Below are 27,988 nucleotides of genomic sequence, written 5' to 3' on the forward strand. Positions count from 1 at the left end.
TTTCAACATCGTTCACTTGCAAAAAACCGAACCGTGAAACCCCATTCGAAACTAGGAGTTTGTTATCACGGTAAAAATTGATATTCCGCCGGCCGCGCATGCGGTCGAGATCGCAAACAACGTTGTAAACAGTTGTTTCTCTACTGCGGGGAGCAATTTAAATCGATACAAATAAACTGTATCTGATGCAAAACGAAAAAAGAAAATCGAATCAAACAGACGGAAGTATCGGATTCACTTTGAATATCGTTCGAGTCGTGGTTCGCGTCGCGTCCGACAGATGGCGCGTCCGGTACGCTTTCGAGTCGTCGTTACTTCACGATCCGTGCGCGACAGATGTCGCTGCTGGTAGCGCAACCGCGGCGGACACGCAGCAGCCGCTGAACAATTAATTCGTCGTTAGACGAATCGTCGAAAAAGATCTACGAGACCGGAAATCGAGCCAGAAACAATTTGTTTAGGAAATTCTTCGCGCGATTCTTGCAGGATAAATGTTGTTTTCATATTCTCCAGCAAAATGTCGTAGAGTTTTTGTATCTGTCGCTTGTTCTCCGAACTATTTTAACAATGTCTTTTTTATCCGCGATGCACGCGATTTCAACAAGCAACAATTTAGGTTGAATATCAAAATAATTTCACATGTATTTTTTACATCGTTCTCACGGAACTTCTATTCGTTACGGATACATCGGCGCGTGCACGATAAGAATAATTATTATGGATAATAAATAAATAACATGCGGATATAATAATATATAAAATAAATGTATTATAGATATAATATATAGAATGAAAATATAATAGATACAATATATGATAGATATAATGTATAATAGATATAATAGATATAAATATAATATATATATATAATGTAGAAATATATAATACAGAAATATAATATAGAAATATATATATATATATATATATATATATATATATATATATATATTTGTATATTATATTTCTGTATTATATATTTCTATATCTCTATATTATATATATATATTATAATAATAATATAATAAATAATAATTATAATATATATATATTATATATATTATATTTATATCTATTATATCTATCATATATTGTATATATCTATTATTATATTATCTATTAGTATATATATAGATATAGATATAATATACAATAGATACAAAATAAATATAGATACAGAATAATAATTCGCCGCAAAATAACTATGGTTTTGTCGCACAGTGTTGCATCGAGCACGGCGCAACAGGTGCGCGGATCGGCCAAGAATCTTTCTAATCAGTTTCGTACATGTACGAAACAGCGATAAAACCCTTCAAGAATCGACTTCGCGTCTTCCATTCGCGTATCATTCGTATTACGTAACATTATTTGTAGTAAACGCGCAGATAATTGTCCTCCCTTCGCGGTGTGCGTCGTCGACGATACCGATGGATACCAACGAATGCAAAGTTTGCGTACATATATTCTGCGTCCATTCTCGAATCACACGTTCTCAGTCCCTAATCTGCTCACGTTTACATTTCCAACGTTTACCTTATAAGCGTGCAATTATCGTAATCTGTAACGCGATACAGATTTATAGCGGTAAGTACAGTTTCGCGATAAGCAAGCCGAAAGTTTTCAGCATTCGAGACCAAAAAAAGACGCGTAGACCTGAACGTAAGTAACGCGTGTAGACCTAAACACATGTGTCGCCTAAATTTGAAAAACAATTTTTTAGCTCTCCAGCGCGGTCGTGGAAGCGTCGAAAGCGCGATCCTCGGAGGAAAAATCCGGTTATGCCGGGGTTACGACGGGTAAACATTGACACGATTCGAACGGTCCACCTGAAACGTTCGCGAGCTCGAATCGTTCGCATAATCGAACGACACGAAACACGTCACCGATGCTCGCCGAGTGCAGCATAATCGGTGCGCAACATATAACGTGTCTCGCGTTACAAAGTATCGGCTCCAGATCGCGCGCTGTCTGCGAGAGGAACGCGGTCCGATCAGTTAGTTGGTTCATCGGTTCATCGCGAACACAGTTTACGTTGGTAGAGTGCCGGGTGTTATCGGTCCCCCGAGTTAGCATAAGCTGCGACGGACCAATCCGCTTTCTTTCATTTCGTCAATTTCCGCGGGCTGATTAGAGGGGCGGTCGAATAAAATTGGTCGTCGCGGTTCGCGGCTTCTTAGAACGTCGTTCGGATCCAGCTCGTCAGGTACGTATGGGCTCGCGCGACCGCACATAAAATTCCACGTCGCCCCGCGTTTATCATTGGGTTGGCAACTAAGTGATTGCCGATTTGTTCGATGAAATAAAAAATTTCTTTTTTACTTGGAACGAAGTTTAATCTGTAATGTATTTTCCGTTTTGTTCGACGACCTTTTGCCATCTCTCCGACAACTTGAAAATTCCACGCTCGTAGAAAGTCTGATCCTTTTCGGCCAAAAACTGAGTTAAGTGAGATTTGACAGCGTTATCGTCGTTAAAAGTTTTACCACGAAGGGAGTTGTCCAGGGATCGAAATAAGTGGTGATCCGATGGCGCGAGATCAGGGCTATATGGTGGGTGTAACATCGATTCCCAACCAATATCCATGAATTTTTGCCGAGTGGACAAAGACGCGTGCGGCCTAGCATTGTCCTGCCGGAAAATGACACCTTTACGATCGACCAATTCTGGACGCTTTTCCTTGACCGCTGCATTCAATTTGTCCAGTTGCTAACGTTCACGGATAATAAAAAATAACATAATAATAATAATAATGATAATAATTTTATAATATAACAGTTACGGATATCATAAAAATGGGAGCGAGAGACATCTATAACTGAAATCGGCAATTACTTAGTTGCCAACCCAATATTTTCCGTTCGAACAACAGAGTGCTACGATTTTCTCGATCCAGACTCGCCGGACGTTCCGCCGGCCGATTCTGTTCGATAACGGATTTGCGTGCGACGGTGCCCGAACGAGGGAGTAAATCGAGATGAGAATCGACGTTCGACTTCTTTGTGCAAATATCTATAGTGGTGCAGTAAAAAGAATTCAGTAAATATAGTATATGTTATTATTATTGTTAATTTCAACCACTATAAAAAGTAGAACTAAAATGATATAATATAATACATCATAATATAATAATAATATAAATATAGTAATATAATAATATATATAAATATAATATATATTAGTATTATTATTAATGTTAACAACTATAAAAAGTAACACTAAAATAATATAATATAATATATTATAATATAATAATAATATAATAATATATATAAATATAATATATATATTATTATTATTATAATATTTATATATAAAAATATATCGCAAATATTTTCAAATATTATACGACGAGTCAGCATGACCGTCGAAAAAATTCGACGTATCATCATCGATTAGAAATGTTGCAAGATAATTCACGGAGCGTGAAACATACGCTCTGTTGCTATTTGCGGGCGCACGATAATACGCGCGCCGGTTGTGTAACATCTTTCGGATGAAACTCTGCCGTCGCGGGTAAAAGCTCGAGAGATCACTGCCACCGAGTTCGCGAAATCGGACGGATTTTATTTTATCGTCGAATTAAAACGATACGAACGAATTCTTTCCGGTTTCGCTTATCTTCTCGTGCGCCATCATTTCGGATCCTGTCGAAATCTCTCGGAGCGAGATTATCGGTTCGAAGAACCCACAGCGCGTTTCCTTCTTCACGTCGAGCTTTACGCACGCGTTCGCGAACCGCGCGAATCCTACCGTGGTAGCGTCGAATCGCCGGAAGAACATGGACCAGAATTCTCATCTTGCAGCATTTCTAATCGACGATGATACGTCGAATTTTCTCGCCGGTCATGCTGACTCGTCGAACAATATTTGAAAATATTTGCGATATATTTTTACATATAAATATAATAATAATAATATATATATTATTATATTATTATATTTATATATATTATTATATTATTATTATATTATGATATATTATATTATATTATTTTAGTTTTACTTTTTATAGTTGATGACATTAATAATAATAATAATAATAGATATATTATATTTATATATATATATATATATATATATATATATATATATATATATATATATTATGATATATTCTATTATATTATTTTAGTATTACTTTTTATAGTTGTTGACATTAATAATAATAATAATAGATATATTATATTTATATATATTATTATATTATTATATTATTATATTTATATTATTATTCGAGCGGTTCGCAGGCCGGCCGGCGGCGGATAGAGCGAGCAGCGAAACGTAAGACGATAGGAAGCGACGGAAAACTGGTGTGAAATCGAAACTGATTCACCTATACCATTGAAACGTTAGTGCAGCGTACGGTGTCGTACGTAGGCAGATAGAGTCTACGACTACCATCATCGCGTCTCTGCGGTTATACCGATTTTTCCTTTGACAGACGTTTTTGAACGTACGCGCGCGATCCCATAGAAAGAGACTTGCAAAGAGAGCGTTACACACGCTCGTGTCGACCAAGACATTCGATGTACCCACGATGCTGAAAAATATTCCGTCGTGTTACGTTTACCAGTTTTAGCCGATCCGATCTATTCGAAAAAAAAAACGCACACGTGGCTGTTGTAACGCGGCTCAATTTACTTAATCGGCTTGTAAACAGGTATGGGCAGTTCGGAAAGTGGAGATACGATTAGTCGAGCTTTATATTATATATTATTATATTACATATAATATTATTGTTATTGTATTATAGATAATATTATGTAATATTATTATTATATTATATATCATATTATATAATATTACTATTATATATATTTATTACATATATAATATTGTATAATATTATTATTGTTATTATTATTATTGTATTATATATACCATATATATATATATATATATATATATAATATTATATAATATGATATATAATATAATTATTATTATATATATTGATGATATATATATAATTATTATTATATTATATATATCATTTTATATACATTATTATTATATATACTATATATATATAATATTATATGGTATTATATAATATTATGTTATGCGACGTTCCAAACAAATTTCTCACACGATCGAATTCCTTTATTTTCAAAGAAATCTCAAAAGTACAACCGCTATATATAAACCCAATTTGTGCATAAATTGGACCAACGAATCGCATAAAATTGGAGCATTGTGCACACATATCATCGAGAACTACACTTGGATTTAGAGTTGAAAATGGCGTCGAGTGCAGAGGGTTGATATTTCAACAGATTATTGCCGGCATATCTGAAGCATCGGTAACGGTTATGTTCGTAGAAACAAGCGGAACAAAATGCCGACAGTGACCCTATACTCGTTGGACGTGAGCCCGCCGGTCCGAGCTGTCATCTTAACGGCGAAGCTGATCGATCTACCCCTGAACAACCGCGATGTGAACCTTATAGAGAGGGAACAGATGTCGAAGGAGTTCAAGAAGGTACACGGGTTCCTATCGTAGAACATGCAACATATCTCGCGAGGGAAGCAATAATTGACTGAAACGTTTTTCTTTTTCTTTCGTTTTCCTTTTTTTCACGGACAGGTGAATCCTACCTCCATGGTTCCAGCGATCGACGACAATGGGTTCACCCTCGGCGACAGGTAATCGATGAAACTTTCTTCCTAATTCGCGCTCAGATTGCCCACAAAAATGGACAATTTGGGAACAGGAGATACGATTATTTATTATTATATATTATTTATTTACTGTATTATTAATAATAAATATAATATGGTAATATAAAAATGATATAATAAAAATATAATGATAAATATAATATAGTAATGTAAAAATGATATGATAAAAATATAATGATAAATATAATATAGTGTTATAATAATAATATAATAAAAATATAATATAATATCATTTTTATATTACTATATTATATTTATCATTATATTTTTATTATATCATTTTTATATTACTATATTATATTTATAATTATATTTTTATTATATCATTTTTATATTACTATATTATATTTATCATTATATTTTTATTATATCATTTTTATATTACTATATTATATTTATCATTATATTTTTATTACATCATTTTTATATTACTATATTATATTTATCATTATATTTTTATTACATCATTTTTATATTACTATATTATATCTATCATTATATTTTTATTATATTATTATTATATTACTACATTTATTCATTTTTATAGTTACCGATTGTCGACAACAGTAAAAACGAGTCGCGAGACTCGAGTAATCGTATCTCCTCCCCGCAAATTGTCCATTTTCGTGCGCAAATTTGAGCGCGATTTCGGTAAAAATTACTGTATCCCCGTTAACAGCGACGTTTATGAAATCTCCGCAGCCACGCCATCAGTTGCTATCTGGTGGGCAAGTACGCGAAGAACGATGCCCTGTACCCGAAGGATCTGCAAACACGGGCCCGAGTCGATCATTTCCTGCACATGGACTCTATGCTTTTCATTCCCGCGAAGATGAGTTTCGTGAGTAGGAACGAGCAACTATACTACGTTCAAGGTGAACCGGCACGAAATGTAAACAGAACGTTCGCGTGATCGGTGCTACAGTTGCAGCTGAGCGGCCGTTGGACGACGATGCTCGGGGACGAAACTTTTCGGGTGATTCCCGTCGAGAGAGAGAGAGAGAGAGAGAGAGAGAGAGAGAGAGAGAGAGAGAGAGAGAGAGAGAGAGAGAGATGGTCCATGCGAGCGCGGAATACAGTAATGTCTCTCTAATTGACGCTCGGATTGACCAGAAAAATGGACAATTTGGGAAGAGGAGATACGATTATTCGAGGCTTGGCGGTTCGTTTTTATGGTTTCGAATTGTCAACAACTATAAATACGAGCTCTGCAAGGCTCGAATAACCGTATCTACTCTTCTCAAATTGTCCATTTTTGTGCACAATTTGAGCGTCAGTTGGGGAGACATCACTGTACACTGCTCGAGAAGATTATAACGTAGAGAAATTTTTGATAAAAAGATCGGCCAACTTCGACCGACGATAACTCCGCCGAAAATCATCGTAGGACGATGATTCTTTTTCTAAATTAAAGCTTGAAACCTTTACTTTAAGACGCTGTTTCTGGATTCTAAATTCGATACTCCCTCGCCGTTGCAACCCTTTGAATGCGAACTCATGTTTGTCACATTGAAAATCTTGATCTTGCCAAGTTTGACGAAATGCACGAACTTTGTACAATTTTTTCCGGAGATGCCGTTTACCGTGGAACGAAGTTCGATCCTTCTCCTTTCATTTGAAAAAAGAGAAACTTGGCTGCGATTTTTGTTCGCGAAGTTACAGAACTTTAAAGTAACCCTTGCAGTCTACGATGATTCCTCGCGGAGTTTATCTTTATAATATAGTAATGTCTCCCTAATTGACGCTCGGATTGTCCAGAAAAATGGACAATTTGGGAAGAGGAGACACGATTATTCGAGCCTTGCGGTTTATTTTTATAGTTATAAATTGTCCATAATTATAAAAACGAGCGGCGCAAGGTTCGAATAATCGTATCTTCTCTTCCCAAATTATCCGTTTCAGTGGACAATCTGAGCGTCAGTAGGGGAGACATTACTGTAGTCTCGCGCAGAAGAGCCCGAAGATTCTGATTAACCGGGCCCTGGTCCCGGTCACGCGTCGCTCGGCTGTTTATATTTCGCAGTCGGCGTCTTGTCGGAGCTAAAAAACATTTCGCGAGTTTGTCGCGAGAATGGACGTACGCGGAAATAACGATGCCGGAAAAATTCGCGGATAACGATATACATATTTGTTGCGAATTATCGATATTGTTTACTTGTTTCGCTACGTTCTGAATAATGAGGGCAGGCACATGCGATAGTGGCCTAACATGTTTTACTTAACGGTTGTTTTTCCACTAAAAATATAGGATACATTTTTCCGGAATATTTTTCTACATAAAATCGGTTTGTTATATATTTTATTATTACACGTCGGTTTAATGATAGTTTTCAAATTTTTGGTAAATGGTATTTCCAGAGGTGTGTCGTATCTGGCATGCTAATACGGTAGATGCGGATGTTTATGCGCGATAAGAAAAAAATGCAGAACACGCGTGTGACGTTTATGCAGAAAAAATATGCGGAACGTGGCACGTGTCAAGTAAAATATCTTCGTTATTATTTCTGACGCAAACAAATGCGTCAGCACAACTATGATTAGATAATAAAGCCAAGCAATGTATTAATTCATGTTTTTTTCTTCGTTCTTTTAAAGTATATCTTTTTCGTATCGGCAAAAATAACGAAGTTATTCGAACGTGCAGGGCAAAAGAGTCACACCCTGTACAACCGCCGTGAACGGTATCCGGTCACGATGCAAGCGCAGATTAATTGAACTGAATTAATGGCAACGGCAATAATACAGGGTGGCCCGAAATTATCGTGAAACTTACGCAAAAGATATAGTTTTGTTTCAATAACTTCAAATATAATTAAAACGGCTGTCGCGGTTAAACTACTTACTATCCCGGCCCCGAAAAATTATCAAACAGTCTTCGGACATTCTAAAACAAGAGCGAACTGCGTTTTTCCCGAGAAAATCACTGTCACGCGGTGAACAAAAATTTCGAAAAGTTCACGCTCCGTGACTTGTTCGTTGCTTCGAACGCGGCTCGAAGCCGTCGCGCATCGCGACCGTGGCCGCGTTGCGCCGCTCGCCTCTCATTGATCACCGTTTTCCGTTAATAACACGCGAACGAAGCCGCGGATCGCATTTTCGCCGAGGAGAAAGTTACTTCGAATCGCCTCAGGAATCCACTGTTCCCCGGAAATACGATTATTTTCGGACATCCATTCACCGAATCATCCGATTATAATACAAACGTCCGTCCAGGTCTCCTCCCATCGGTGTGTACCTATTTTCTAAAAAAAAAGACGCGCTCGCACGAACATCCACCACGGTCCGGTAATTAAAAATAATAATACCGCTAGGTATTCCCCGCGCAAGCTGCAGGCGGGTTCGAGATTTCGGCAACGGCGACGTATGCGTTCCCCGTGGAAGATGGGTGTGTTTCTCCACACGAGAAACACGGCCCGACGCGGCCCGGCCCGGCGGCCGATTAAGCCGCGCGAAAGCAGGTTAATGCGATTCGCTTTTCCGCGCTTCTATATATGTATGTATATATACTATACGCGCCGGGGCATTATGTGATAGAGGCAGGAAGTTACCGGGCGTCCTATCTGCCTTTTACGGCGTCCAATAAAGTCGGCTAACTGCGCATTTTTGCGCGGCGATGGGCCAACTATACCGGGGACTCGTTTCAGGACGCGCGCGCGCGCGCGCGCTCGCACCCCGAAGTGGCAGCCGGCTCGAACTAATTTAACGGGCGGGTGGGAAAGGGCGGCGCAGGGTGTCGCGAAATTTCTCAACGATCCTTCCTACGGCTCGGCGTTTTCTTATATTTTTCGGGGCGCGGGGGGACGCGAGGGCGGCGGCGACCGATGCGTTCCGATGCTTTCTTTGTCCCTCTTTGTCGCCTGGACCGGAAGCGGCGAGGATTTTTATTCGCGATTAAACGACGGCCAAGACACGGTAAAACTTTTACGGCCGCCCAATCGCTCCGACGATGTCTCTATTCCAGCGTGCCGCCACTTTTTGGCGCGCTTTCGTCGCGCTTTAGTTACAACCCCCGTCCGCGCGACTTTAATCAAACGCGTCCGTTCCGGCGAGCTCGTTCCGGCGCCCCTCTAGGGCTTCGGGGCCGGTTACTGTGGCGCACCCGATTACCGCGGCTCTTGTTCATTTAAAACAGGAGTTATATTTGTCATTCGAACGACGAGACGCGTCGTCGCATATTTTTTATTTCATTTCAATCGACCTTTTGCACTCGAGCGGCGACTCCGAGGCGTCGCTGGAAATTTGTCGCGTCGCGATTTAACACTAAACCTACCAAGCGGTAATACTAACTGGCATGCACTGCTTCAAAAAAGTGAGAAGATCGAATTTATTTGGAATTTGTAAAGTTTTTATTATAAAACTTGCTCCAATAATATAACTTATTCGAGCGTTTTCCTCGAGAGAGTCTCGGAACTTTGCAGAATTGCAAAATAATAAAATAAATAATAAATAATAATAAATAAAAAATAAATAAAAAATAAATAATAAAATAATAATAAAATAAATAATTGCAGAATTGCGGTCACTTTGACCGCGGTAGGTTTAGTGATAAAATCGTGTTCGCGTCGTCGAATTTACTTGTACTTGAAAATTTGCTGACATTGTAGATGCCGCGGTTTCTTTATGCGAAAGAGAAATTGCCCGCGAAAGAAAAATCGACAGCAAGATAGGTAAACATTTTTAGTTATTCTTCTTCAATCTGTTCCTCGTTTTATGCTGCACCAAGCTTATGGAAAAACAGAACAGAGATTTCTGTTTCTAGCTTGAATTTGTTGCGTTTAGTAGCGAGAGCTCTCGACGGCTGCTAACAGGGCACTGTAAATGGCTCCTCCGCCCTGTGTCCCACTACTGCGGTCATTCTTCGTCCGCTTTGTCGTCTTCGATAGTCGTTTGAGGAATTTTTCCCGCAATCGCGCAATCGTCGAGGTATAGAACTCGACGGTGAACTTCGTGGCGCAGGGGAGCCAATTGCTGTGCCCCCGTTCGCGGACTTCAGGATTACTCGCCGTTAAAAATAACAGTGGCTATTTCATCGGCACTTCTGAAGAAGCTAAGAATAAATTCTAGAGTTTCTATACGATAGTTTTTATAAGATCAATTTTGAAAGGTCTTTTATTCGATAAATATATATATACAGGGTGTCCCACAATTATTTTAACAGCCGAAAATGAGGGGTAGCTGAAGTCATTTGAAGTAACTTTTTCCTTTGCGAAAATGCAATCTGGGGCTTTGTTTACGAGTTATTAACGAAAAACACTGGCCAATGAGAGGTGACGGTGCGAGGGAGAGGGTCCGCGAGAGAGTCCGCAGCACGAGGCTTTGACAGAAGGTCGGGACGGACTCGAGCCGCGTTCGAAGTATTGAACAAGTCACAAGACGAGAACTTTCCGGATTTTTTTTACTACATAACAGTGATATTTTTAAGAAAAACGCTGTTCTCCTTTACTTTAGAACGTCTGAAGAATATTTACTAATTTTTCGGACCCGAAATAATATGTAGTTTAACCGTGACAGCCGTTTTAATTTTCTGGTGTGCATGACACCTCGTGTGTACCATATGAAATTTTTATGCAAAGTGTACAGTGAAGATTAACGAATGATTTGCAAAGCTGATTTAATAATAAATAAGGGACGTAAAGGATTTGTTTATTAGAGAGATATGAAAAATATTATCAGTAAGAAACTCACCCATTTAGTTGAGGATGCATTTGCTGGCTGAAATTCACGATGTCGAAGGGCACTGATCTTGTACAACGTACAGCTGATCTTTCACTGCACTGTTACCAAACACTGATCACTTAATTAATCACTGATAATCCGAAACATTTGTGGATATTACGAAAGATGACTGAGACGCGTTTGCAGATAATCGTTTATACGAGAGAGAGAGAGAAAGAGAAAGTTTCCTCCGACGCATTAAAGCGCCGTTTTAGTTACGGCTGTACGCGTTCTTATCGGTCGCGACGGTCAGAGACCGGTACATAAACGTAGATCCGACTGAATCGCGTTTTTGAAATGACAATTTTTACGTAGCATATATTTACGACTTATAAACTAACACACACGCTCGCCAGCTAGCTAGCACACACCTACACACTCACTCGTTCGTATATATTCGTTCAAGTACTATTGCGGACCAAGTGGATCAAAGAAGTCCCCTGAGGGACCTCCGATCGGAGGAATTACAATTTGTACAATTTTCGAACGAAACATTATTCAGAGCCCCGACTTATAGTATAATTTCACATACTTTTACAATAAATACTTTGTTACAATACAAAGTTTGCAGCTATTTGCTCGGTATCATCCTCGATCCAGAAATTCATTGTAATTCTCAATATTTCCTGAACCGAGGATGATACCGATTGCCCGGGTCTCACCGCGAGGAGGTTGCTGCTTTAGAGACCCGAAAGGAAGTCAGAACGAAGCCGGAATTCGCTATGGCTCCCTTTCTAACAACGACGACTTATAAACTAACACGCTCGCTAGCTAGCTATCACACATTCCCACACACTCACTCGTTCGCATATGTCAAGTACTATTGCGGACCAAGTGGATCGAAGAAGAAGACTCTGATCCACGGGGAACAAAATGAATCAGTGCAGAAGGCAGTGATTCTTTCAAAGTAAGAAACAAATGCGAGTCGGGGCAGAAGGCACCGACTCGAGGGTGACGCGACGCGTACAATGCTCGCACAAGTTCGGTGCCTCGCAAATCGCGATGACCGGCGTGATCACATGAGGAGTGATGATCCAAAGTTGTATCCTCCCACATTGGGAGTGAGTGGCCATTTCTCGCCCTGCGACCTAAAACTAACTTAGGCCGCCTTACCCGTCTGAATCGGCACTAGGTGGGAGACTACACAGGTAAACCTGTGTGACCATTTCTCACCCAACGCCCCGCCCCCAAAAGAGAGCTAAGGACGGATTACTGGCCGAACAGCGACCAGGAGAGAGCCCTCCCAGAAGGAGGATCCGCGTTCGAATCACTACGCCGCATGGTCACTCGTCGAACATCGAGATGTGTCCGGACTTACCCAAGAGTTTGTGCAAGCAAGGCCACCACAGCTTTCTGCTGTGGCGGAGTCAAAAACGAAACGCGAAAAAGTAAAAGTAAGGCAATAATACTGGACATATGCGAAGTTAGCGACTCGGGTATCTCGGGGACGCTACCCCCCGTGCCCCCCACGGGCGCTCTCGTCGGTCGGAGGCCCCTGAGCAATCTTAACCCCTGTACCATTCTCTTTAAATTTTTGATGACTAGAAATTTCCCGGCTGTAATTATTTCTCAGAAGGAGAAGAAAATTTTATTTTATTGTGAGATTACACTTCCTTGAACGAGCAAAAAAGAATAAAAAGAGAGAATTAAATAATGTTCATTCTTAAGAAAAATCTTTGTTCAAAGCTAGACCCGTTAAAGTACGGCAAGTAGTTAAGAATCTTAAACTAAGCCACACACACACATATCAGCTAACTCGCACGCACTTAATAACTAAGACGAATCCCTCGGCGGATGATAATCCCACGGCGGATGAAAATCCCACGGCGGATGATAATATCTGTAATGAACCTGAAAAGATTGAGTTCTAGTTAGTATGAATACACAAAATAGGTGACAAGTCAAATTAGGAAACCTAAGACCAGCACACGAGTGCCACGCAAACCAGCACACGAGTGCCACGCAAACCAGCACACGAGTGCCAAGCTAATCCGCACACGAGTGCATGTTTTGAGAGAATGAAGGAAACCAAATTCAGCAAACTTAAATTAAGAATCCTAACAACCTACAAGCGCCTCGGGTACCTCGGGGACGCTACCCCCCGTACTCGCCCACGGGCCCCACCCGCAAGCGAGCCCCTGAGGGACCTCCGATCGGAGGAACACCAATTTTAACAATTTACGAACGAAACATTATTTCGAGCCCTAACTTGAAGTATAAATCCACATACTTTTACAATGCACACTATATTATAATATAAAATTTGCAGCTATTTGCTCGGTATCATCCTCGACTCAGAAATTCATTGCAATTCGTAAGAATTTTTGAACCGAGGATGATACCGATTGCCCGAGTCTCACCGCGAGGAGGTTGCTGCTTTAGAGACCCAAAAGGGAGTCAGAACGAAGCTGGAATTCGCTATGGCTCCCTTTCTAACAACGACGACTTATAAACTAACACACACGCTCGCCAGCTAGCTAGCACACACCCACACACTCACTCGTTCGCATATGTTAAGTACTATTGCGGACCAAGTGGATCAAAGAAGAAGTCTCTGATCCACGGGGACCAAAATGAATCAGTGCAGAAGGCAGTGATTCTTTCAAAGTGAGAAACAACTGCGAGTCAGTGCAGAAGGCACTGAGTCGAGGGTGACGCGACGCGTACAATGCTTGCACAAATCAGGAGCCTCGCAGATCTCGATGCTCGCCGTTTTCACATGAGGAATAATGATCCAAAGTTGGATCATCCCACAATGAGTTGGATCGCCCTGCGCCCCGCCCCCAAAAGAGAGCTAAGGACGTCTTACATTGCGAATACGCGAAGCGAGAGCCTCCCCAGCAGGAGGGTCCGCGTTCGAATCACCATGCCGCATGGTCACTCGTCGAACAACGAGACGTGTCCGGACTTACCCAAGAGTTTGCGCAAGCAAGGCCACCACAGCTTTCTGCTGTGGCGGAGTCAAAAACGAGACGCGAAAAAGTAATGCTAAGGCAATACTACTGGACATATGCGAAATTAGCGACTCGGGTACCTCGAGTTCGCTACCCCCCGTGCCCCCCACGGGCGCTCCCGTGGGTCGGGGGCCCCTGAGGGAACTTAACCCCTTGCCATACCATTCTCTTTAAATTTATGATGACTAGAAATTTCTCGATTGTAATTATTTCTCAGAAGGAGAAAAAAATTTGAGTTTACTGTGAGACTACACTTCTTGAGCAATTAAATATTGTGGTGAAAAGAAGAGAAATTTAGATAAAGTTGTAAGTGCAAAATAATATTCATTCTAAAGAGAAATCTTTATTAAAAGCTGGACCCGTTACAGTACGGCAAGAGGTTAAGAATCTTAAACTAACTCACATACACTTATTAACTAACTCGCACGCACTTAATAACTAAGTCGCACGCACTTATTAGTTAAGACGTATCCCACGACGGATGATAATCCCACGGCGGATGATAATCCCACGGCGGATGAAAATCCCACGGCGGATGAAAATCCCACGGCGGATGAAAATCCCACGGCGGATGATAATCCCACGGCGGATGATAATCCCACGGCGGATGATAATATCTGTAATAAACCTGAAAAGATTGAATTAAAGTTAGTCTGAATACAAGTCAAAATAGAAAACCTAAGACCAGCACAGGGGTGCCAAGCTAACCCGCACACGAGTGCAATTTTTGCGAAAATTATGGAAACTAAGACGCATCCCACGACGAATGATAATATCTGTAATGAACCTGAAATAAATGAATTCTAGTTAGGGTGAACACAAAATAGGTGACCAGTCGAATTAGGAAACCTAAGACCAGCACACGAGTGCCAAGCTAACCAGCACGCGAGTGCCAAACTAACCAGCACACGGGTGCATTTTTTGAGAAAATGGACGCAACGAAATCTAAGAAACTTAAATTAAGAACCCTAACAACCTACAAGCGCCTCGGGTACCTCGGGGACGCTACGCCCCGTACTCACTTGTGGGCCCCACCCGCAAGCGAGCCCCTGAGGGACCTCCAATCGGAGGAATACCAATTTCAACAATTTTCGAACGAAACATTATTCAGAGCCCCGACTTATAGTATAATTTCACATACTTTTACAATAAATACTTTGTTACAATACAAAGTTTGCAGCTATTTGCTCGGTATCATCCTCGATCCAGAAATTCATTGCAATTCTCAATATTTCCTGAACCGAGGATGATACCGATTGCCCGGGTCTCACCGCGAGGAGGTTGCTGCTTTAGAGACCCGAAAGGGAGTCAGAACGAAGCCGGAATTCGCTATGGCTCCCTTTCTAACAACGACGACTTATAAACTAATACGCTCGCTAGCTAGCTATCACACATTCCCACACACTCACTCGTTCGCATATGTCAAGTACTATCGCGGACCAAAGTGGATCAAAGAAGAAGTCTCCGATCCACGGGGACCAAAATGAATCAATGCAGAAGGCAGTGATTCTTTCAAAGAAAGAAACAAGTGCGAGTCAGTGCAGAAGGCACTGCTCGAGGGTGACGCGACGCGTACAATGCTCGCACAAGACTGGAGCCTCACAAATCTCGATGTCCGGCGCGATCACATGAGGAGTGACGATCCAAAGTTGGATCCTCCCACACAGTGGGATGCCATTTCTCGCCCTGCGACCTAAAACGAACTTAGGCCGCCTTACCCGTCTGAATCGGCACTAGGAGAGAGCCTACACAGGCAAACCTGTGTGACCATTTCTCTCCCAACACCCCGCCCCTCATAGGAGCTAAGGGCGGATTACTGGCCGAACAGCGACCAGGGAAGAGCATTCACGCCGCATGATCACTCGTCGAACATCGAGAAGTGTTCGTACCTACCCAAGAGATTGCGCAAGCAAGGCCGCCACAGCTTTCTGCTGTGGCGGAGTCAAAGACGAGACGCGAAAAAATAAATCTAAGGCAATAATACTCGACATATGCGAAATTAGCGAATCGGGTACCTCGGGGACGATACCCCCCGTGCCCCCCACGGGCGCTCCCGTGGGTCGGGGGCCCCTGAGGGAACTTAACCCCTTGCCGCACCATTTTCTTTAAATTTATAATGACTAGAAATATACCAATTATAATTATTTCTCAGAAGGAGAAGAAAATTTCTAATTATTGTGAGACTACATTTCATTGAAGAAGTAAATATTGTAGTGAAAAGAAGAGAAATTTAGACGAAATTGGAAGAATAAAATAATGTTCATTCTTAAGAAAAATCTTTAGTAAAAGCTAGACCCGTTAAAGTAAGGCAAGAGGTTAAGAATCTTAAACTAAGTCACACACACTTATTAACTAACTCGCACGCACTTATTAACTAAGACGCATCCCTCGGCGGATGATAATCCCACGGTGGATGATAATCTCTCTGTAATGAACCTGAAACCATTGAGTTCAAGTTAGTCTGAATATATAGCGAAATAGGAAACCTAAGACCAGCACAGAAGTGCCATGTTAACCCACAGACGAATGCAATTTGTGTGAAAATCATTGGAAACGAAATCTAACAAACTTACATTAAAAACACTGCTTGACTAAGACGCAGGCAATTATGAACTAAGACGCGCGCAATTATTAATTAAGTCTCATCTTTCGGCCGATGATCCTCCCTCGCGGATGATAAATCGTCGGCGGATGATAATCTCGGCAGAAGGAGTTCGAAGACTTGGACATAAGTAACGTGTATCGCGATTTTACGCCAACTGCTACGACTTGTAAATTCTCGGATCGAAAAAATGAATTCCTACTGCACGCAGTGGTTTCGCGGGCATTTGCACCACGTGCTCGGTCCTGGTCTAAAAAAGTCCGAAGGTACGAATAAAATATTCTCGCTCCCTGTGATGACGATCGTCCAGTGCTTCGCAAGGATATTGTCTGCGAATGTAAGAATTACAATTTAATTTTGGATGTCAGAGAGGAAATCAAAATGAAAGTGGCAAAGAAACGCGGACTCCTTTCTCGCGACGCTAATCCACGAGAATTAGAAGCGGATATTAATTCGTGCTAATTCGTCTAAATATTAAATCCGATGTTAATTCGTCAGATCCGGAAGCGAAAACACCCGCGAGCTTTGATTTGTTTTCACGGAACTCTAAAGGAAATCGTCGACGATTGCGAGACAATGCTGCGATCCTTGGAACGGCAACTCGCAGTGCGGCATTTATTTCGCGACTCTAACACAACGCGTTGGCAGTTTTCGCAATTCTGATACAACGCATTGGCAATTTTTCGCGACGCTAATACAACGCGTTGTTAATTTCGTCTCGCGACTCTAAGGAAAATCGCGAATGCCTGCACTGCGGAGCGTTGCAACTGCGGCATGGGCTCTGAAAGACGAACGAAGCTACTGCAACGCGATTATTCTCGCAACGCTAACTTCGAAACTAATTCGAAGAAAAAACGCGATAATTCATTTCGCAACGCTAGGATGGAAAAATCGCGATGTGCCCAACCCAGCTGATCGTTGGGACCTCGGTCCATTGTTGCAACTGCGGAATGGGCGCCTGAAAAGACGAACGAAGCTACTGGCAACGCGATTATTTCGACGCTACGCTAATGCATCGAACAGAAATCCGAAAGATTTAACTTTACTTTCTGGAAAGAACGAGTCTGTAGACTTCGAGAAATCTGATAGAATTGCAAAGTTGAAACGCGATTAGTTCGCAACGCTATATTCAAAGCTATTGTGCTTGATAATACAAAGAAAACTCGCGTCTAATTTATTCGCAACGCTATGATTTCTGTTCGAAATTAATTATAGCAACGCGTGAATAATTCGCAACGCTATGGCAAGTCGCGGATGTGCCCATCCGAGTTGTTGTTGGGGCGGCGAGGCCCTTCGTTGCAGCTGCAGCATGGGCGCCTGAAAAGTCGGAAGGTAAACTATTGCAACGCGATTGTATTGTCGCGACGCTAATTCAATGAACAGAGATGCAAAAGCGAGTGGACTTTGATGATCTTCGAAAATTTCAAACTTGAAACGCGAGCGTACTTAGTCGCAACGCTATCTTTGACGCTTCTTGCATGTCGAACCAAATGAAATCGCGAATCTTTCATTCGCGACGCTATACTTTGAATAATTAATTTCGATGCTAATGATAATCGCGATGGTTTTATTCGCGACGCTTATTTTCATCTCTGTTAAAAATGAAGCGAAACAACGCGAGATTATTTCGCAACGCTATTGCAAGTCGCGGATGTGCCCATCTGCGCTGATCGTTGGGTTGGCAAAGCCTGCCCGAATACTACTATTGCTATGACAAGAACTACTATTGCTATGACAAGAACTACTATTGCTATGACAAGAACTACTATTGCTATTGCAGCGAGTACAGTGACCAATTAACAATACATATACATAATAATATACATGATAATATACACCATAAGTTTTGTCTTACGATAGTATTAACCTGAAAATAAAGAATCTGAAAATAAAGAACCTGAAAATCCTAGCTAAAATGGGGTTATTAGTTTCGAATTATTCGTCAAAATTAATCTGTTTCGATGACTACGCGTGAATTTAATTGCTCGAGAAGTAACGGCAATAGCAATGGCAAAAAAGTAATGGAAGTAACGATGATAGAGGTATTGGCGAGGGTAACGGCAATAGTAATGTCAAAAATTTAATGGAAGTAACAATGACAGAAGTATTGGCAAGGGTAACGACGAAATTGAATTCGAACGGAAAACGCAAGTCATTGAAAAGAATACATCCTAACTAAATATACAATAGAATTCGCAACAAGTATGTGGTCACTGTACTCGAAAAAATTGAGAGAACTACTGGTCAAATAAGATCGACTTACATTTCGATGCGATGTTGGTCCTGGAATTTGTAGTAGGAAGAAGTAGAAGAGAGTAGCAGCGTAGAGAGAGTAGCAGCGTAGAGAGAGAGTAGCAGCGTAGAGAGAGAGTAGCAGCGTAGAGAGAGAGTAGCAGCGTAGAGAGAGTAGCAGCGTAGAGAGAGTAGCATCATCAAGAAGTGTCCAAGTTTCCATAGCACACGCATTTAAGATTTTAATCGAAAATATTAATTTCCATTCGCGGAAAAGATTTAGAAATTATCGGAAACCATTTGGAAATTCGCGTTGAAATTAGAGATACGATTTTGACAAATAACTATTAATAATTTTACCGAATGTTAAGTAAATTTAGATTCGAATTAGATAGAAAATTAATTAACATTGATTTTAGAAGGAAGCAGAACGAATTTCGATTAACAATAAACTTTCCGAAAAATAAAATTTATTGTGTACTGCCTGACACGTGTGAAAATATCCAATTTACTTTGATTCTGTACACTTTCTGTTATATTCTATTATAGTAGTTGTTCCAAAAATTAATTACGTAATTTAACGCAATAACGTTCCTTGAAAATTATATTATATCTTTACTCTTAACAATTTAATTTATAATAATATCACTTTTGCAAGAGCTTTCCTCAAATGCAACTGATTCTTCCACTAAACGAGTAACGACTAATCGAGCAATGACATTGAGCCGAGCGAGCACGAAGGGTACACCCCCCCCCCCCCCCAATGACTTTGACGATCGACATTATTGGAAGAGCTGTCTTGAAACACGTCTGATTCCACCATTAGTCAAGTCCCGACTGATTGAGCTTTGACATTCAGCCGAGCGAGCACGAAGGGTAACCCCGCCCCCCCATCCCCCCCAATGACTTTGACGATCGACATTATTGGAAGAGCTGTCTTGAAACACGTCTGATTCCACCATTAGTCAAGTCCCGACTGATTGAGCTTTGACATTCAGCCGAGCGAGCACGAAGGGTACCCCCGCCCCCCATCCCCCCCAATGACTTTGACGATCGACATTATTGGAAGAGCTGTCTTGAAACACGTCTGATTCCACCATTAGTCAAGTCCCGACTGATTGAGCTTTGACATTCAGCCGAGCGAGCACGAAGGGTACCCCCGCCCCCCCATCCCCCCAATGACTTTGACGATCAACATTATTGGAAGAGCTGTCTTGAAACACGTCTGATTCCACCATTAGTCAAGTCCCGACTGATTGAGCTTTGACATTCAGCCGAGCGAGCACGAAGGGTACACCCCCCCCCCCCAATGACTTTGACGATCGACATTATTGGAAGAGCTGTCTTGAAACACGTCTGATTCCACCATTAGTCAAGTCCCGACTGATTGAGCTTTGACATTCAGCCGAGCGAGCACGAAGGGTACCCCCGCCCCCCCATCCCCCCCAATGACTTTGACGATCGACATTATTGGAAGAGCTGTCTTGAAACACGTCTGATTCCACCATTAGTCAAGTCCCGACTGATTGAGCTTTGACATTCAGCCGAGCGAGCACGAAGGGTACCCCCGCCCCCCCATCCCCCCAATGACTTTGACGATCAACATTATTGGAAGAGCTGTCTTGAAACACGTCTGATTCCACCATTAGTCAAGTCCCGACTGATTGAGCTTTGACATTCAGCCGAGCGAGCACGAAGGGTACACCCCCCCCCCCCAATGACTTTGACGATCGACATTATTGGAAGAGCTGTCTTGAAACACGTCTGATTCCACCATTAGTCAAGTCCCGACTGATTGAGCTTTGACATTCAGCCGAGCGAGCACGAAGGGTACCCCCGCCCCCCCATCCCCCCCAATGACTTTGACGATCGACATTATTGGAAGAGCTGTCTTGAAACACGTCTGATTCCACCATTAGTCAAGTCCCGACTGATTGAGCTTTGACATTCAGCCGAGCGAGCACGAAGGGTACCCCCGCCCCCCCAATGACTTTGACGATCGACATTATTGGAAGAGCTGTCTTGAAACACGTCTGATTCCACCATTAGTCAAGTCCCGACTGATTGAGCTTTGACATTCAGCCGAGCGAGCACGAAGGGTACCCCCGCCCCCCCATCCCCCCAATGACTTTGACGATCAACATTATTGGAAGAGCTGTCTTGAAACACGTCTGATTCCACCATTAGTCAAGTCCCGACTGATTGAGCTTTGACATTCAGCCGAGCGAGCACGAAGTGTACCCCCGCCCCCCATCCCCCCCAATGACTTTGACGATCGACATTATTGGAAGAGCTGTCTTGAAACACGTCTGATTCCACCATTAGTCAAGTCCCGACTGATTGAGCTTTGACATTCAACCGAGCGAGCACGAAGGGTACCCCCGCCCCCCCATCCCCCCAATGACTTTGACGATCGACATTATTGGAAGAGCTGTCTTGAAACACGTCTGATTCCACCATTAGTCAAGTCCCGACTGATTGAGCTTTGACATTCAGCCGAGCGAGCACGAAGGGTACCCCCGCCCCCCATCCCCCCCAATGACTTTGACGATCGTCATTATTGGAAGAGCTGTCTTGACACACGTCTGATTCCACCATTAGTCAAGTCCCGACTGATTGAGCTTTGACATTCAGCCGAGCGAGCACGAAGGGTACCCCCGCCCCCCCATCCCCCCCAATGACTTTGACGATCGACATTATTGGAAGAGCTGTCTTGAAACACGTCTGATTCCACCATTAGTCAAGTCCCGACTGATTGAGCTTTGACATTCAGCCGAGCGAGCACGAAGGGTACCCCCGCCCCCCACCCCCCACCCCCCAATGACTTTGACGATCGACATTATTGGAAGAGCTGTCTTGAAACACGTCTGTTTCCACCATTAGTCAAGTCCCGACTGATTGAGCTTTGACATTCAGCCGAGCGAGCACGAAGGGTACCCCCGCCCCCCCCCCCCAATGACATTGACGATCGACGATCGCGCGATCGACGGCGATCGATAATATCGATAACTGCGATTATTTCCAATTATTTAATATTCGCGATAATTTATTTTGCAATAATGCTATCCGGTGCCTGATAAATTATTTCATCGCTTAAATTGTTTATGAAAAGTACCAACGAGGTTTAATTCACAAGAGAACAACGGTTGCACAAATCGGTCGATGAGTTATTAAAGTTTTATTTTCCTTTAAAATTATATTACATCTTAATTCTTAATAATTTAATTTATTATAATTACACGCACTAATTTTCCTTTAAAATTATATTATATCTTAATTCTTAATAATTTAATTTATTATAATTACATTATTGGAAGAGCTTACTTGAAACACGTCTACTTCCAACATTAGTCAAGTCCCGACTAATTGAGCTTTGACTTTGAGCCGAGCGAGCACGAAGAAAAACAGCGTTTTTCTTAAAAATATCACTGTTATGTAGTAAAAAAAATCCGGAAAGTTCTCGTCTTGTGACTTGTTCAATACTTCGAACGCGGCTCGAGTCCGTCCCGACCTTCTGTCAAAGCCTCGTGCTGCGGACTCTCTCGCGGACCCTCTCCCTCGCACCGTCACCTCTCATTGGCCAGTGTTTTTCGTTAATAACTCGTAAACATAGCCCCAGATTGCATTTTCGCAAAGGAAAAAGTTACTTCAAATGACTTCAGCTACCCCTCATTTTCGGCTGTTAAAATAATTGTGGGACACCCTATATATAATATAATAATAATATATTATAATATATTATAATATATATAATATATAGATAATATAATATATAATATATAATTAAATAATATTATTTAATAATATAATTAAATTTAATATAATTTTATTTTTAATAAATTAATATTATTTAATAATATATAATTAAATTAATATATAATATAATATATATAATCGATAATATTATATAAATATATATATATATATATATATATAATAAATAAAAGTAAATTATCGAATTTCTAGAGACCTTTAGAATCGGCGAATGCCTTCGAAATATTATAATATTTATTCATTATTAATATTATTATATTATTATTATAATATTCGTAAATATGCTAACCGGCATGCTTATACATCGGCAGAAACCCTTGCTCCTCGGCTTGGCGAATTCGATACCCGAGGACACGCTGCAGTTCTGGAGGGATGGCTACAACCGACTGAACGAGGCGCTGGAGGGTAAGAAGTGGCTCGTAGGCGACTCCTACACCCTCGCGGACATCACTTGCGCCACCACCACAGCGGCTGCGACGGTGAGAATATAATTGTCGGAACATAACATCGAATCCGACGGAAATACGAAGAATTTCCCCGCGAAGGCTGTGACACGACTTTTCAATGACTTTTTTTCGCAGGCTGTCCTGAACATCGACGACTATCCGAACGTGAAAGCCTGGTTCGAGAGGGCCGAGAAGGAGATCCCGGGCTTCAAGGAGCTGAACGATACTGGAAACAAAAAGTTAGTGGAGATGATCCGCTCGAAGCTTGCTTAACCCGCGTTTCTTTTGACTCGCGGGACTCGCGGATAGAAATCTCTGTTTCTTCCCCGAACCCTTTCACAAGCACTGGGAGCCCCATGCCACTCCCCACCCACTTCTAGCGCGCGCATGGGCCGCCAGGTTCAAATATTCCCACCGTTGAAAGTTCTTATCGGATTGGAATATTCTTGAGAATTCATACTGTGTGTGTGCCCGTGAAAGGGTTAACCCTTCGCGAGAAGGGTGCAAAAAATCCAAGGCTTTCTCGAACGACGTACGTACAACGAATTAAGTAAGGTCTAAAGCGTGCCGTGTTCGGTATCGTTTTAATTGGAAAAGTCTCGACGATCTGTTGAACAAATTTTCATGTATAAAAGATTGCAAATAAAAAGGTTGAGTCGTCGTTTTTATTCCAGCATTACCATGTATTTATAGCGATGTGCAAAGGCGTGCCGGCCGCTGCTTTTCTAGGTTGTTTCGTTTGACCCGAGTTTTGTTCTATCCCTCTCTCTCTCTCTCTCTCTCTCTCTCTATCTATCTATCTATCTATCTATCTCTATCTCCTTCTCACGAGGTGTCGGCAACCATAAAGGCGAGCTCCGCAAGGTTGTATCGCGACGATCCACGATCGATCGTTCGCAGCGTGCACACTTTCTTCCATGGAAAATTTCCCGAGCTTTATCCATTGTTGTTGCAGACTGTCATTGAACCGATCGTTCGATGACGGTCAGTCCCGCAAATTCGTATCGTTCGCCGGATACGGAGTTCCCGGATGACCAGATACCTTCGCTGATTAGCATGATTTTCGCTGGCCGCTATCTGTCATTCGCTTCCTGTCAGCGTAATTTTACTCGCGATACCAAGATACCGGGGGGCTCGCAATCGACAAACAGAGAAAACATCCGCGCTGTCCACATGTCACAACAAACCATGGAAATCATTAGCGGTGCCGCGCGGAGGGGACCGGCCGAGGCGAATCGATCGTCCCGATGACGATCGCGACGTCCGCTTCGACGAGGACTCGATTTCGTTGGAAACGGAGATTGTTTTCGACCGTTCGACACGCAATGTATACGGAAGTGCCGAACGAGCAGACGTAATTACCACGTAAGAAAATGCACGGTCTCCGATTGGTGGGCCGGGTGGGGGGTGGGGGGCATCAAAACAGTGTTAAAGACAGCTTCGGGACCGTCCACGTAATTCCGCATGTAACGCTCGACATTGAACCTGATACTGAAGCCAGAGACGTTTCGCGTTGTCCATTTTCTCTCTCTCTCTCTCTCTCTCTCTCTCTCTCTCTCCCTCTTGTTCCCTCTTTCTCTCCCAAACACCGTCGCGGTCTCTCTCGCGCGCCTCGATTACCGTGTTGCACGTTCCTATGCAATTTGCATGAATTAATACCTTGCATCTTCCGGCGATTTTCCTGCTTAGCGCTGCTTACTACATTTTCTCTGCGGCTCGACGCCGATCTCTCGGAACTGGGACAGCGTTCTCGTCGTTTCGCGTCTGCTCGCGAATCGCGTTCCCTCGTTAGGCCCGTCGCGAATTCACCGTGAGATCGAACCGTGGGGAAATCGTATCGGCGATCTCGCCACGTCGTTCGTAATCTCATTGTTCTCCTAATCGTTTCATCCGAATCGCAGCAATTTCTCCCGGAAACGCGAAATTTCGGATTGCCGCGAATTTCCCGGCGCTACGCCTATGTAATTCATTGCTACCGTCGACGCTGATACGATTATTTTGAGCCTTGCGACTATTATATAAGTTATATATATATATATATATATATATATATATATATATATATATATATATTTATATAATATATATAAGTTACAGTAATTTCTCCCGGAATTGCCAGGGTTCGGGTTGCTGTGAATTGTTATGAAACGTTGTACGTTCAACGGCGAAATTAAAGCATCGCCGATTTCGGGCCGAAACGATCGTCGATCTTCTAACGGCTGTAACACCGTTAAAAATCATGATAAAGTTATAACTTTTTTTTCACATTAAAGCTCAAAGTCTCTACTTTACGACACTGTATTTCAATTTCTAATATCGTGCGTTCCAATGACTGTAGTATTCTAAAACCAACGCCATGCTCGTGATACAAAGTGCACAAAAGAGCAAAGTTTAACGCCGTCCATGGACCTGGACAAATTTTTTTCGAAAATGCCGTTCGAAGAATCGTAAAGCTCGAACTTTCCTCTTTCGTTCGAGGGTAGAATCGAGTCGCTGCGAATTTTTCTCGCAAAGATTCCCGAGTCCATAGAGGCCGCTAAACTGGCCGCATTTTCGGCGTCGCGAACATACCCTCGTATTCAGGATACCACAGTCACGTGGGGATGCGCGATATCAAAAACTCGAGTACAGTGTCGTAAAGTAGAGATTTCGAGCTTTAATTTGCGAGGAGAGTCATAATTTTACGAGTTCTGCCGCCGAATCGCCTTCGAATCGTGTCGCGTGGCCTCCGAATCGCCTTCGAGTCGGTCTTCGAACAGCTGAAACACCGTTAAAAATTATCATAAAGTTATAACTTTTTTTTCACATTAAAGCTCGAAGTCTCTACTTTACGACACCGTATTTCAATTTCTAACATCGCGCGTCCCGATGACCGTAGTATTCTAAAACCAACGCCTTGCTCGTGATACAAAGTGCACAAAAGTGCAAAGTTTAACGCCGTCCATGGACCTGGACAAATTTTTCTCGAGAATGCCGTTCGAAGCATCGTAAAGCTCGAACTTTCCTCTTTCGTTCGAGGGTAGAATCGAGTCGCTGCGATTTTTGAAGCGCATTTCGCCGTATCCACGGTCCGTCTAAGCCGACACGACGCCATTGTTGGCGAAGACATTGTATGGAAAACAGTGTTATCGTGGGAACCACGCGTGTTACGCGCTAAAAGTCGGTTAGACGGCGAACACTTCGAAGTCGATACAACAACGTATTTACGTTCGATTCTGGCAGCTGACACGAGTTCAATGAGATTCAGCCGTTCGTCGGCTCGCCTCCGCCATTTTGAATATAGAGGATCGGTTTCCGGACGATGCGAAGACCATCGAATTCGTATGAATCGAAGAGAGAGGGAGAGAGAGAGAGAGAGAGCGTAGCATTTTGCTGTTACGGAACGATAACCACGGTGATCCGATCCGTTCGATGCCGGATTCTGTTGCGATTCGATTTATTCGAGCGTCGTTTATCTCTCTCTCTCTCTCTCTCTCTCTCTCTCTCTCTCCTTCGCGGTCCCCTACGACAGATTTTTACGTTGGGACCGTAGAAAGTGATAGTACGCAGCGCGGCCTTGGGATTACTCAGCGCCAGGGACCGCGGAATCCCGCAGCCGGTGTTTGTACACCAAGTTAGATCGTGCTGCATCGGTTCCGCGCATCTAGCATTCAGACGATTATGCGAATAACGCAGGAAAAACAGTTCGAGAGTTTTATTTAAATAACATTTGTTCGGATGCAAACGAAACCGTCTATTCGAATGATTTATTCGAAGCAAACGTGAAGAATTATTCGAATAAAAATGAAGAGTTATTGCAGTGAAAAATGAAGAATACAAAGCGAAGAATTGTTCGAATATGAAACGAAGAATTATTCGAATAGGAAATGAAGAATTATTCGAATATAAAGCGAAGAATTGTTAGAATATGAAATGAAGAATTATTTGAATATGTAATGAAGAATTATTCGAATATGTAATGACGAATTATTCGAATATGTAATGACGAATTATTCGAATATGTAACGAAGAATTATTCGAATAGGAAATGACGAATTATTCGAATATGTAATGAAGAATTATTCGAATAGGAAATGAAGAATTATTCGAATAGGAAGTGAAGAATTATTCGAATAAGAAGTGGAGAATTATTCGAATAGGAAATGAAGAATTATTCGAATATGTAATGAAGAATTATTTGAATAGGAAATGAAGAATTATTCGAATAGGAAATGAAGAATTATTCGAATAGGAAATGAAGAATTATCCGAATAAGAAACAAAGAATTATTCGAATAGGAAATGAAGAACTATTCGAATAAGAAGTGAAGAATTATTCGAATAGGAAATGAAGAATTATTCAAATATGTAATGAAGAATTATTCGAATAAAAAATGAAGAATTATTCGAATAAGAAACGACGAATTATTCGAATAGGAAATGAAGAATTATTCGACTAAGAAACGAAGAATTATTCGAATGAAAAATAAAGAATTATTCGAATAAAAAATGAAGAATTATTCGAATAAGAAATGAAGAATTGACCGAATCAAGAATAACGAAATATTCGAACCATGAAATTCATCAATTACTCGAATGAAAAACGAA

General features: G+C 41.7%; 1 protein-coding gene across 2 annotated transcripts; it reads left to right on the forward strand.

Annotated features, from left to right (window-relative positions):
• Positions 1 to 1,976: 1,976 nt before the first annotated feature.
• Positions 1,977 to 24,070, forward strand: LOC117218954 (glutathione S-transferase 1). Of its 2 annotated transcripts, none has more exons than XM_033467721.2 (6): positions 1,977 to 2,200; positions 5,320 to 5,479; positions 5,585 to 5,643; positions 6,382 to 6,520; positions 23,268 to 23,435; positions 23,538 to 24,070. In XM_033467721.2, exons 2-6 carry the CDS (start codon positions 5,336 to 5,338, stop codon positions 23,673 to 23,675), a joined length of 648 nt encoding a protein of 215 aa, XP_033323612.2. In that variant the 5' UTR covers positions 1,977 to 2,200; positions 5,320 to 5,335; the 3' UTR covers positions 23,676 to 24,070. The 2 variants fall into 2 exon arrangements, with proteins under 2 accessions (XP_033323612.2, XP_033323611.2); XM_033467720.2 differs by lacking the exon at positions 1,977 to 2,200 and adding an exon at positions 2,911 to 3,033.
• Positions 24,071 to 27,988: the final 3,918 nt, after the last annotated feature.

This window comes from Megalopta genalis, chromosome 3, assembly GCF_051020955.1.
Source record: "Megalopta genalis isolate 19385.01 chromosome 3, iyMegGena1_principal, whole genome shotgun sequence".
Lineage (NCBI taxonomy): Eukaryota > Metazoa > Arthropoda > Insecta > Hymenoptera > Halictidae > Megalopta > Megalopta genalis.

What these genes read in the sequence shown, in the direction of transcription:
- LOC117218954 (XM_033467720.2), top strand. Translation starts at nt 2,972, where the DNA reads ATGAGAATCGACGTTCGACTTCTTTGTGCAAATATCTATAGTGGTGCA. An exon ending in GGTGCAGTAAAAAGAATTCA is followed by an intron (nt 3,034 to 5,319) that starts GTAAATATAGTA and finishes TTATGTTCGTAG; the next exon opens with AAACAAGCGGAACAAAATGC. An exon ending in CCACCACAGCGGCTGCGACG is followed by an intron (nt 23,436 to 23,537) that starts GTGAGAATATAA and finishes TTTTTTTCGCAG; the next exon opens with GCTGTCCTGAACATCGACGA.